This window comes from Penicillium chermesinum, assembly GCF_028974085.1.
Source record: "Penicillium chermesinum strain IBT 19713 chromosome Unknown utg000003l:1.0-5111272.0:1.0-5115320.0, whole genome shotgun sequence".
NCBI lineage: Eukaryota > Fungi > Ascomycota > Eurotiomycetes > Eurotiales > Aspergillaceae > Penicillium > Penicillium chermesinum.
In genome coordinates this window covers 226,644-239,116 of record NW_026695313.1, presented here as the reverse complement: position 1 = coordinate 239,116, position 12,473 = coordinate 226,644, and the positions used below count along the sequence as shown (strand labels likewise).

The 12,473-nt window shown below is 51.4% G+C and overlaps 6 protein-coding genes across 6 annotated transcripts; 3 read left to right on the top strand and 3 right to left on the bottom strand.

The window, feature by feature from the left end:
* Positions 1-230: 230 nt before the first annotated feature.
* On the bottom strand, positions 231-1,431 carry N7468_002966 (CaiB/BaiF CoA transferase family protein; the record flags this gene model as incomplete). Its single annotated transcript, XM_058472263.1, has 3 exons — positions 231-935; positions 968-1,320; positions 1,377-1,431. 3 exons carry the CDS (start codon positions 1,429-1,431, stop codon positions 231-233), a joined length of 1,113 nt encoding a protein of 370 aa, XP_058331266.1.
* Positions 1,432-1,883: 452 nt separating this feature from the next.
* On the bottom strand, positions 1,884-3,134 carry fhpA (flavohemoprotein; the record flags this gene model as incomplete). Its single annotated transcript, XM_058472262.1, has 1 exon — positions 1,884-3,134. One exon carries the CDS (start codon positions 3,132-3,134, stop codon positions 1,884-1,886), a length of 1,251 nt encoding a protein of 416 aa, XP_058331265.1.
* An 874-nt stretch (positions 3,135-4,008) lies between these two features.
* N7468_002964 (uncharacterized protein) lies at positions 4,009-5,478 on the top strand (the record flags this gene model as incomplete). The annotated part of the gene is made up of 4 exons (XM_058472261.1): positions 4,009-4,162; positions 4,216-4,457; positions 4,578-5,195; positions 5,305-5,478. Coding segments are annotated over 4 exons (1,188 nt in total), but the record flags the coding sequence as incomplete, so codon positions are not given.
* On the bottom strand, positions 5,475-7,363 carry N7468_002963 (rRNA (cytosine-C5-)-methyltransferase RCM1; the record flags this gene model as incomplete). Its single annotated transcript, XM_058472260.1, has 2 exons — positions 5,475-7,097; positions 7,166-7,363. 2 exons carry the CDS (start codon positions 7,361-7,363, stop codon positions 5,475-5,477), a joined length of 1,821 nt encoding a protein of 606 aa, XP_058331263.1.
* Positions 7,364-8,607: 1,244 nt separating this feature from the next.
* N7468_002962 (uncharacterized protein) lies at positions 8,608-10,409 on the top strand (the record flags this gene model as incomplete). The annotated part of the gene is made up of 4 exons (XM_058472259.1): positions 8,608-8,841; positions 8,898-8,973; positions 9,026-9,336; positions 9,402-10,409. The coding sequence occupies 4 exons, from the start codon at positions 8,608-8,610 to the stop codon at positions 10,407-10,409; spliced, it is 1,629 nt and encodes a 542-aa protein (XP_058331262.1).
* Positions 10,410-10,941: 532 nt separating this feature from the next.
* On the top strand, positions 10,942-12,435 carry N7468_002961 (RNA methyltransferase, TrmH family; the record flags this gene model as incomplete). The annotated part of the gene is made up of 1 exon (XM_058472258.1): positions 10,942-12,435. One exon carries the CDS (start codon positions 10,942-10,944, stop codon positions 12,433-12,435), a length of 1,494 nt encoding a protein of 497 aa, XP_058331261.1.
* Between the last annotated feature and the right edge of the window lie 38 nt (positions 12,436-12,473).

Sequence of the window (12,473 nt, the reverse complement as noted above, 5' to 3'; positions counted from 1 at the left end):
CAGGAACTTTAGCAATGCAGTGGCTGCGGTATTGCGAGGTCCGTGTATTCAAGGGCGGAGCAGAGCCTCGATAATGAGGGGAAAGCGGGAGGACCGCAGGCCTGAATTATAAGGCGGAAAATATATGCCTGAGGCGACGAGCTTTGTATTCGTTTCTTGTTTATTGCTTGATTCCGTTGGTTTGACATGAGCTATGTACAATTGGACCCCTGGAATCTTATATTCAAAGATCACAGTTTCGCCTTATCATCTGCAGTGACAAATGCGCCGTCCTCTCGGAGATGGTAATTCTTGCTAGGTTCCCATCCCACCCACGCTCGGAGCGTCTCTTCACCACCCTCATTTGGCGCGAGGCCACCACCGGTCCATCCGCCCTCATCAGACTTGATAGGCAAAGCAGGAGTTTTGGAAAGATGAACTGCGGGGCGCTGCTCATGTCCGGCAGCCTGCAACTCGCCCTGCTCTAGTACAGGAGTCGCACACGCATCGGTCCCATCAAAGATCGCTTCCCATTCCGCCCGAGTCTTTTCCTTAAAACGCCGTGTGAATAGTTCGCGTAGAGCAGGCCAATTCGCTCGATCCTCTCGCTTGGGCGTCGTCTTCGGATCAAGCTCCAACCCCTTCATCAATGCGGCGTAGAACTGCGGTTCTAAGGCCCCGACAGCAAAATATTTCCCGGCATCTTTCGTTTCATAAGTATCGTAATACGGACAGCCCCCATCCAACAAATTCGTCCCCCGCGGCTTATCCCACATCGGAGTTTGCCTGGCGAGTCGCGGCATGGTAGCCAGGTACGCGGAACCATCCACCATGTTCGCCTCCACGATCTGGCCGCGACCGGTGTGTGAGCGCGATATCAATGCCAGCAGGATTCCAAGGAAGCACATTGCTCCACCGCCACCGAAGTCGCCAAGGATATTCGCTGGCGCAAAGGGCTTGTCCCTGCGCGGCCGAGCATGGACAGCACGCCTGAGACAGCAATGTAGTTGATATCATGGCCAGCCATGTCCCTATACTTGCCATCTCGTCTGAAGCCGGTCATGCGCGCGACAATCAGCCGTGGGTTACGCTTTAGGAGCACCTCTGTTGGCGAAAGGCCGAGACGCTCGAGCACGCCTGGGCGGAAAGGGTCGATCAGCACGTCGGCTGCCACCAGGAGGCGAAGAAGGATTTCTTTAGACCTTGCATCGCGTAGATCCAGCGTAATTGAAGACTTGTGGCGTGCTAAGTGGTCGGCGCTCACGGCAACCCCGGCTTTGGGGCGATCGATGCGGAGAACAGAAGCCCCGTAATCGGCCAGCAGGAGGCCTGCGAAGGGGCCTGCGATAAGGTGTTAGTTGATCTGCTTGGTTTCGACTTGAGACGGACGTTACTACCTGGGGCTAAGCCTGCTAGCTCAAGCACTCGAATGCCTTGGAGAGGAAGAGACATCTTGATTAACAGCAAAAGTCAGCGGCTCCAAGGCATGTCGAAGCATTGAATGTCGATCTGTGTTCATGTTCTCCGCAGCCGAGCCGAGGTTCTGCGGGGGTCCGGGAATGCATGCGCTCAAGCGTCGATTCCATTTTGCGCGTACAGAGACCCGACCGCCGGCTAACCCTTTCCAGCATCTGATACTGCTTGGTCCCACTAGGAGGGGATTATCACGAACGATATCGTGGCCTACGAATTCAATCATCTTCGTCTCAGTATCTTTGTCATAGCCATTCTTGGTATCGTTCTCATTTAACTGTATTGATCTGGTAACAGTTACATTGTTCCATAATTGCGATACGCCAAAATCGCTAGGTGTTTCGGAGTTTGTCTGGTCATAGCATAGCTTTCAAGTAGTGTGAATTATATAAGTGCAAGTGTGGAGATTCGTCATAGTAAAACATCGAAAATTACAAAGAAGGCACACCGCCTGTTCCAAAAAGCTCCATTTTAGTGCGATCCTCACCAACACCCAAAGCCCGCAGGCTTCTCTCGATATCTGTCATGAAGGTCTCGGGCCCGCAGACATAGTACTCGGTACGGGAGTTGTCGAGGAAAAGGTCTTTTGTCGGGTCCAATTTGCTAAGATCGACATGGCCAATGTAGCTATAGTCGATTCCCTGTTTCTCCTCCGGTGACGGCTGGCTAGTGAAAAAGGTAGATTGGAGGTCAGGATATACGGTCGTGAGGGTTGAGATACGTTCCTTGAAGGCTCGAACCCCCGAGGTGCGGGCACCGTGAATAAAATGCAGTTTTCGGCCCGCACTCGACTTCGAGGTGAGGGCGTTCAACATGGAAGTCAATGGCGTTAGACCAACACCAGCAGATATTAAGACTATTGGGAAAGTAACATCCTCTGCTGTCGAAAGGAAGAAGTCACCACCCGGGTGCGACACCTTGATGGTGTCACCCTTGTTGAATGTATCGTGGAGAATGTTAGATACATAGCCAGGATGAGAGGCAGCATCAGGTTGGAAGCTACTCAAGCCCTTCTCCCTCTTCACGCTGATACGGTAGTATTCAGGGGATGGCTTGTCGCTGAGCGAATACTGACGAGGTTGCAGGTATTTTAGCTCTGGGACGTTCACCAGGACCGAAATATACTGGCCAGGATTGAAAGTTGGTAGTGGCTTCCCGTCAGTAGGGGAAAGATAGAACGAGGTAATTTCGTCAGACTCCTTGACTTTGTCTGCAATCTTAAAGTCTCGCCAATCCGTCCAACCTTCACTCTGTTGATAAATTTGGCTTTCGCGGCCAATCATGATGTCTGCCAGCTGCCAGTACGCCGCCCCCCAAGCGTCTTTGATTTCAGGAGTGAGGGCATCCCCCAGAACTTCTCCCATAGCTTCAAGCAGATATTTGCCGACAATTTTGTACTGCTCGGGCTGGATGTACAGCGACGCATGCTTGTGGCAAATCAACTCCACCGCTGGGCTCAGCGCCCCAAGGTTATCGATATTTGAGGCGTAAGCAAATAATGCACCAGCTAGAGCCCGAGGCTGGTGGCCATTCTGCTGATTGGGAATGTTGAATACGTTATTGAGCTCGGGGTGAGCTGCTAGCATGTTCTTGTAGAAGGTTGTAGTGATAGTTTGACCATGATCCACCAGCACGGGGACGGTGGCCTTGATAAGTTGAATTTGGAGATCATTGAGCGGCATAATGGAGCACAGCGAGCAGCGTTGAGGCAAGTCGAAGTGAAATTCGAATTGGTTCTCCCAAATTGACAACAAATTTGCGTAGTACGTAAATGCTTTATATACTATGGGGTTTTGTCCCCACTCTCATTGTGGTGCCTGCTGGGACTAGCAACCCCGCGGAGATGCGATACAAGTCAAACCATTGCCTCGGACTCTCCCGTGCAGCCACATTCTCACGGCTCATATGATTTCTGTTCGAGCATCTCGAAATGTCTTCGAAAAGTGCCCATGGAAGTTGCGGCTAGAACGGCAGAACGGCCCTAGGAGACGCCGAAAGGCGCAGGCATTTCCGCGGACCTGTCATTAGTGGGACCATTGCCATCGATGTGGGCAATCACATCTCGACATTACGAACAAAATACCCTCGGAATATTTTGACACTGAAACTCGGGCTTTGCCCAGTGGATCTCCGGCGTAGAGAGAATTTCGGCCGTGAGACCCTGAAGATCGGGTCCGGGCTTGAATTGCCTGACAGGATGGGATCCAATGACCTCCTAGCGAAAAATTCCCGGCATGGATCGCAGGATTCACCTGACCTTGGTCGCAAATCATGTCAACAAATTGCAAGACCGTCCAAGGTGTGGAGTAAGTGTTCACGAGGCCATAGACTCGGAAAAACCATGATGGCGGTGATCGAGAAATTGCATTTTCTGCTGGGGCTAACGTACCCACCGCCTTGGCTGACAGCTCGAGCTGCCATCGGGGACCTCATCGCAAGATCCAACATACTCTCCAAGGAATGCTTGCGCACGAATTGATGAGAATGAATCGATTTGGCCAGCCGTGAACTCAATTGCTCGGTGGGATTAGCGTCGCTTTTGTCACCTCGCTATAGCCTGCTCTCCCCACCTCATCTCTTCTTATCCAAGCCACAGCCATGAGCAGCCAGCAGGATGCCTCAGCCTGCAGCCTGCCGACAGAGAAGGTTTTCTCCATCCAGATAGGGTCGGAACTGTTTCGCCTCTCGGGCGCTTCACTCGCGTCAGATGGTACGAGGTATTCACCCCAGGGCGCATTGCGCGTGCTGACCGATTTTGTCAAGCGCCTTCCTACTTCTCGCGCTTTTTTGAAGAGCAGATGCGATTGACCGATCCCTCGAACGTCCGTACTCTGTACATTGATCGCGACCCTGCTACATTCCGAGAGATCGCCAGACACCTCCAAGGTACGGCCGATACCCGCGCAGCCTCTGTTCCGTGGATTAACCAAGGGCAGGGTATCATATTCGGCCTCAAAACGGAGCGCAATTTGTCAAACTTTTCGCAGACGCGCAGTTCTACTCATGTGAGATTTGCCTGATGTATCCTGCGGGAAGGGGGCGCGCTAACCCAGACCAAGTGCCGAAATTGATCAGCCAATTGTTCGAGGAGGATATTTATGCAGATTGGCGACCGTCACTTTCAGATACCCCGCGACATCTTCTCAAGTCCCGGAGACTCCCCGAACTTCTTTACCCTCGGATTCGGCGCCTTCTTCGCCTCTCCGTCGTCCGTCTTCCCTGGCCTCGACCGCGTCGGCCTCCTCCGGCCGCCATCGATTGTTGCACCGAGCGTGCCAAATAGGTCCGCCGAGATATTTGCGGAGATAATTCATCTACTGCGAGGATACACTCTACATATTCGGGATGATGACCATCGAGCAGCGCTTTTGCGTGACTGCCGATACTTCCATCTCCGAGGGCTGGAGCAGCGGCTTATTCGCCATCACATCAGCCTGAATCCCTTCACCCAACGGTTGGAGATAATCGTGGGGATAGAAGATGTCAGACCTTCAGGCCTGCAGTTTGCGAACGGCTCTTCAGAAAAAGCAACTGGAGCTTTGTTGAAATATGCGCGACCCTTCGTAGACGAGACAGCATCCGATTTGATCTTGGAAATCGGGGAAGACAGGACGGTGTTCAATCGGCAGATGCAGCGGGTGAATTTCTTTGGTCAAACGAAGACCCGTATGGAAAGTCTGGTCCAGGTCGTGGGCAAAAAGTTCAACCTCTCAGAATCGCAACTTGAGTCTCTTCCTCTCAAGGTAAGCTGGGGGGCGCGAGACTGATCTTACCGTTGACGGTGATTCAGATCCCTGGCGGCTAGCAAGAGTTTTCGGGACAGTGGAATCAGATAGTGATGAACCGCATCAGAAGCGCCAACGAACCGGCGAAGCGGACGACGGTCTGGTCATGATTAAGACAGGACAATGGCGGCCGATTTTGCAACAGGGCGAAAATGGAAAATACAGCCTGGTCTTATTGGCTGTGAAGGTCGATGCATACACCAGCCAGCGGCACCGCAATCGCGAACGAAACTTTCTCTAAATGCGTCCAAAGTTCGCTTGCGAAGAAGGAACTCGAGTTTCACGAAGTACATGCCTTCTACGAACTGGAATCATGATTGGTGGAGACGCGTTCAGATGCAAATGTATATAAAATTCCCTACAAGTAGTGAGCATGGTACATTTTCTTCTAATCTGAGAACCCGCCCCATTCTTCATCGTCTTCGAGAGACCCGTTGTCTGACCGCTTCTCTTTAGTCGCCCTGCAAGACTTTGATCGCGAACGAAGCCGGCCACGAAGAATCCACCAAGTCCTTCTGCATCTCCCGACCAACAGCGCAGACAAGCTTCCAGATCATCCTGAGAGAGATTGACTGACATCGGGGTATCGGTCTTTGAAATGGCCGTACTTGTCCTATCTTCTGAAACCCCGCGGTGTTTCCACTTGCGAAGTCCATCCGGCTGCTCATCCCGTCGCAAGAGGCGCCAGCCGCGTTCTCGAGCTACATCCGATGCTAGAAGCCGTTCTACCACAGCCTCATTCTCGATCAAATGAATAGAACAAGTACTATAAGTGACGTGCGTCGCACTTGGAAAGCTCAAAGCGTGTTCCACGATCCGAGCTTGCAGGTTCGACAATTTAGTCAACCGGTCACTGTCAACGATGCCACTTGGGATATCATTCTCATCCGTCGGCGCACTGCTAGTATTGCTAGCTGCGGGAACTTGCTGGTTCCTAGGGTCATCATGGCTATCACCCTGGCGTTTGCGCTTCTTACCTTGCGACGATTTTCCTTGGGTCTCGGGGGCTTTCGGTAATGTGAGCTGAGGGATATCGTCGCGGCCGACGATCCCGCTGCCCGAGCAACTTGGATCAAGTAAAAGGCCAGTAACATTCGCAAATCGTTCTTCTGTGGGGTCAAGAGCTAGGAAGTCCTGGCCTGGCAGGATAGTGACGGTGGAATCCGAGCTTGCTAGAGAGACCATCTTCTGCAAAATCTTTGAACGTGGCTTGGAGGCATCCATTGAGAATATTTGGTTGCGGGGCTTCGTTTCCTTCTGTTTCGCCAGAATCGATGCCATATGGGTGGTTTTGTTGCCGGGTGCAGCACACCCGTCCACAAGGTCGCCCTGCCATGGGTTTTGAGGGCTCACATTGCCCAGGAGGAGATATGCAGGGAAACAAGAGGCCTTGTCCTGCAGGATGATTTCTCCCTTTTTGTAAGCGGGGGTGGATGTGATATCTGCGCCGTATGGAATCGCTATCAGATCAGGAATATTGGGGTCGACAAATAGTAGCCGCTGAGCGGCCCGATCATCACTATCCACTGCTAAGCCTGCCAGAGAGTCCACCGTCTTGTATGCGGAGAATGTCGTCTGCATTTGCTCCTCGAAGCTCGACCGGATATTATTGATCCGCACCCAGCGCGGATAGACAAAGCCACTAATGCCATTGGCTTCTCTTTTCTCTCGCAACAGGGTAGCTTTTAGGTCTGCCAATGATGCACAGCCCCGTCGAACACGAGCTTTTGCAAGCTCAGCCTTTAAGCGGACCTTATGCCGCTCCACAGCCTGGCGAAGTGGGTGTGCCGCAGGCGCCGCAATGCCATTTTTCGAAATAAGGTGGTCATGTACGAGGAGGAGCGCAAGAAGAGGGGTCAACTATACCGCCAGTCCAAATCTTGTCAGTCAGCAGTTATTTTTCGTGTGAATTGCTCTGCTCAACTCACCTTGCGCTCTAAATTGAGAAGACCGGCCCGCTCAATCACCTCCGCTAGGACTCGGTCCCATTTCGCAGCTTCAACAACTAGGGCGTAGATCTGGGAGGGCGTGGCGCGGAGGTTCTTGGCGCTGTAGATGCGAGATTTGAAGGACCCGCCTGACGACGGGGCCGTCAAGACGGTCACTGCGTCAAAGTAGAGGGACATGGAAGTGATCGTGGTGGAGGACGCGATCCCCGAAAAATTGCAGATAAAAGACAAAGCATGTTTGGTGTGTTTGCAGCCGAGCTATACAAGTCGATCAACAGACCACTCAATCATAATTCGCATTGATTGTCCTATTCTACGTCCTATCTATGATCTGATAACAGTGAACCAATAAAACTCATTGATCAGTGAGACTCAATTTGACCACTGACTTATATTTATCCGGACTCACTAAACCCAGACGACAAATAGTTAGGGCTGAGCGAATGCAGTCAAATGGCTATGTAGTACTACTAAGAAACCCCTTGCTTATATTATTCTTCACACGCTGCAGGAGTGATGGAATTTCATTAGAGAATCCCCTGTCCTTATACGCCACGTTTCATAGTCGGTAGATTTGCTGGTCGGCGGCGGCGCCATGTACTGACAGTCACATTGTTAACAAGTCTAGTCCGTGGCACTAAGTGATCTACAGGATTGCCCCCCGGAATCCTTGCAGTACGTGAATATGATCCTCTTGGAGGTTGGCTAAACGGACTTTCTCTGCAGCGTTGAAGAGCTGACCGCTAGTTTTTCCTTTCTCCAACTGGGCAGCGACTAAATTTACCAGGTCATCATAGGCCTGTTTTAAAGCTTTTAGTACTCTCTAGGACCGATCCCGAGGGTCTAGTATTGCATATTGAGTCACAAAATGGCTTGTTATTGACGAAGACACAACCTCATCGTGTTCAAATGAGAAATATGACATCGCGGCTCGGCAATGAACCCTTCGTCAATATCTTTGGGTATCAGAATCTTAAGCTTCGAATTCTCAAGCTACAACGACTCCAAAACCATCTTTCGGCATATAATTTCATGCCATGTATTTTCCTTCAGTAAATCGTAAGCTTGTGCTTTGACTTCTACGCTGATGAACAGGCGAGCCAATAGCCCGTCTCTGACGCACCAGTCAGACCTAAGATAAGGCAAATTCATAATTATCCTGCAGGATGCTCCTATCCGTCTTCTGTGGAACATCGCACTTACAGGCCCCTGGCTCTTAGTTTACCACACCCCTGAATTCCTCTTTATCACGAAAATCCCCATGATTTTGGGGCCAGCTACCCTATCTGGCATGAAGTGATTGCTGACATTCGATTGCAGATAGTGGTCTGAACGTCTGGTCTTTTTTCTGAGTAGCCTTTAACTCGAGCGAGTTGTTTTGAGTCTCTCATCCATCCGCTCCCCTGTTTCTTAACTGATCGATGACACAGTATAGTATGCCTTCGACTCGTTCATCCTATAAATCCGAGTCTGCACATCATTCGTCTTTGACCACCACCACACGCTCTTCAACGAAACTCTCAAGGAAGAAAAATGACAATGACCAGGGAGAGAAGTTTGAGCTGGGATGGCGTGGCGTCCTTGCATTCTTCACATTAGCTGTCCTAGCACTGATGGCTGCTCTTGACGGAACCTCGCTTTCCGTGGCGCTTCCGGTGAGTACCTGAAAAAAGCACGATTCTCGAACTTCGCATAGCTAACAAAAGGCTAGGCCATAGCAAAGGCTTTGAAAGGGACAGCTATTGAAGCCTTCTGGAGTGGGACTTCATTCTTACTATGCTCGACAGGTAATAGTCGAATTTCCACTTCCAAGTTCTATCCCCTAACGTCATTACATAGTATTCCAACCAAGCTTTGCCTCTCTTTCATGCATCTTCGGTCGCCGCCCCATGGTTCTTGTCTCGCTTCTCATGTTCTTCATCGGTACCGTCTTCTGTGCAATTGCCAAAAGCTTCACCTTCATGCTCGTCGGTAGATCATTGCAGGGCAGCGGCGGAGGTGGCATTATAGCGTTAAGTGAGGTAATTGTCACAGACCTTGTGCCGCTACGCCTTCGAGGGAAATACTTTGGGATATTGAGCGCGATGTGGAGCCTGGGGTCTGTATCAGGACCCATTTTGGGTGGTGGGTTTGCCGAGAAGGTCTCCTGGGTAAGTCGCGAGGGTTGGCTCTGAGATTTGAGAAGGGAAGGAATATCTAACGAATTTTATAACAGCGCTGGATATTTTATATCAATTTTCCGTTCATTGGCATTGGGGTTATATTCGTCTTCTTCTTTCTGAACCTTCGGCGGATGCCAGGTTCGCTCGTTGAAAAACTTCGTCGAATCGATTACATCGGCACGTTTCTGTTTATCTCAAGTATGGCATCACTTCTGATCCCTCTGACATGGGGTGGAATTTCTTATCCTTGGAACTCATGGCATACAATTGTCCCGTTGGTTGTTGGGGCCGCCGGGCTGGTATTATTCGGCTTCTATGAATATAGATTTGCAAGAGACCCTATCGTCCCTCCCATGATATTCAACAATCGCACGGCAACAGTGTCCTTCATCGGAAGTGCTCTCCAAGGCTTTATCTTGTGGTGTTCGCTGTATTATATGCCGCTTTATTTCGAAGCCGTGAAGGAATATAACCCAGTCATCACAGGAGTGGCCCTCTTTCCTGCCACTTTCACCGTGGCACCCAGTGCGATGATCGTGGGCGCAGCAATCAGCCGAACCGGGCGCTATAGATGGGCAATCTGGTCTGGATGGGTGGTTTCTACCATCGGACTCGGACTGGTATGCCTCATCAAAGTGAACACGAGCATCCATGGGTGGATTCTGCTGAACATTGTTCCGGGGCTTGGGCTTGGCATATTATTCCCTTCTCTCGGATATGCCGTGCAAGCCGCTGCGGTACCGAAAAACGTGCCCATCGCCGTGGCGATGTTCAGCTTCTTCCGCGCTCTGGGACAAGCAATTGGGGTTGCTATCGGCGGAGTGATTTTCCAAAACCGAATGCGTGCTAATCTGCTGAAATATTCTTCACTTGCCGCCAGGGCGAGCGAGTATAGTCAAGATGCAGCCGGTCTTGTCCAGGTTATCCAAACTATGACGGACAGTGGGGAGAAGTCTGACCTGAAAACTGCTTATACAGACAGCCTACGCACCGTTTGGGCGGTGAACTGTGTCATTTCGGGAATAGCGTTGCTACTTAGTCTTTTTCACAGAGGCGTATGATCTGAACTGTGCGCTGGAATCGGCTCAAGGGCTTCGCAGATCGGATCATCACGATGACCATGATGGCCGAAATTCGCTGAGCGAAAAGGAGATTGAGGCTAATCTGGAGCGAGCACTTTATGGAAGATCTGCCCCTTGGGCCTATTGATCATGATCGGCATGGCCAAATGGAGGAGCTTAGTATAGTTTAACTCAGTATAGTTGGGGTGGCTCGAATAGCCTCTCTCAGACGCCGAAACAGCATCCCTTGTTCGTTCCAATTATCGGTCGGTGAGCATGAACCCTCCTGAAGATAACTTTCACCCTCAACCCATTTTTCTCAAAGGAAATGTGTAGCGTGATGAAGTCCTCCCTTAAAACGTCGTCTTTCGTTCCATTTTCCCGAAGAATCTCGTTAGACTCGTTGCTTGTAGTGGAGAAAAGAGCGTGCTTAGGACAGATCGGGCTAACTATCCTCCGGGCTTATCGATAACAAGAAATCATCAAAAAATCGCGGACAGCTGAAGGCAAATTGTACGGTTTTCCCGACACAATGGATTGGGGCGTATCAAGGCTCAGTCTCAATGCTGTGAGCAGACTCGGTCGGCTGGCTTCACCTTCATGGACGCCCTCACGATACGCATCTCTCAACTCTGCCATCGGTCGAGGCATTCGCAGATCAGCCGGCCGCGACTCTTCGTGGACTTCCGATGCACCAGACCGAAGCAACAGACCCAGAGCCTTTGAGAGACGAATAACCCCCGCGAACCGATTCACTCCGCGCGATCGAAGCCGGCGAGATGATACAGCTTCTATCGGGGCCCCTTTCAACGAGGAGGAGTTCATTCGGACCGGCAATTTCCGTGCGCTACCGAGTGAACACCAGTCGTCCCACGCGCCACGATGGAGCCAGCAATCCGACAAGCAGATCCCAGCTCCCTTGAACAAAAGTAAAACTCCCCACAAGGGGCCTCGGGCGCACAAGGTCACGCACACGATGCCAGAGCGAATCAGGGAACACACCAAGATCCCCGACTCGGTTCCCTACACTACTCCGGCATCTGAATTCATATACGGCACCAATGCAGTAGAAGCAGCCCTTCGCTGTAGCCGACGACAACTCTACAAACTATATCTTTACCAGGGCGCCAATGAAGAGCTAGGCGCTGCAAAGGTAACTCTTCGCAAGCTGGCACTGTCGAAGGGCATCCCTACCAAAATAGCCTTTGCAGAGTGGGATCGGCTTCTAGACAAAATGAGCGCCGGCCGACCACACAATGGATGTGTCATCGAGGCTTCGCCTCTTCCAAAACTTCCAGTGCGTAGCCTTTTGGAAGTCCCAGCCGTCACCGAGGATAGTTTCCGTGTGGAGCTGGCTCCGCAGACTCGCGAAGAAGCCTTGGTGAACGGTACCAACGACCAACTCTCCATCATTTACCCACCTGATATGCGCCCTGGCTCTCAGACCCGTAGGTATCCCGTTGCCCTACTTATTGACGGTGTTGTCGATACGGGAAATCTGGGCGCAATCATCCGATCTGCCTACTTCCTTGGAATCGACGCAATCATTTTCGCAGGCCGCAACTCTGCGCCCCTCTCGCCTGTGACAATCAAAGCATCTGCCGGCGCAGCCGAGAACATGGCTCTTCTCCAAGTGAGGAATGAAGTTGAATTCATTCAGAAATCCCAGGAGAATGGTTGGAAATTCTACGCTGCTGATGCTCCGGGCCCTGGTGCGACTTATGTTGATCGTGCTTTAGCTGATGGTAAAGATACCATGAGCACTTCCCCTACCGCACAAGCCCCTAGCGTCATCATGATGGGGAGTGAGGCATCTGGGTTAAGTGGACATATCAAGTCCCATGCGGATGCATTTATCAGCATTCCAGGTGCCCGGCACGGCCTCGACATGGGAGTGCAGAGCGATCCAGCTCGAATCGACAGCCTGAATGTCAGCGTGGCTGCTGCTCTTCTAATGGACATGTTCATGCGAACTCCGCTCGCAATGTCAAAACCGGCGCCAAGGAGCAAGGGCAAGATGTGGTAGTTAGCACGACCACCCCGGCATGTCAATCATGTCTTTTT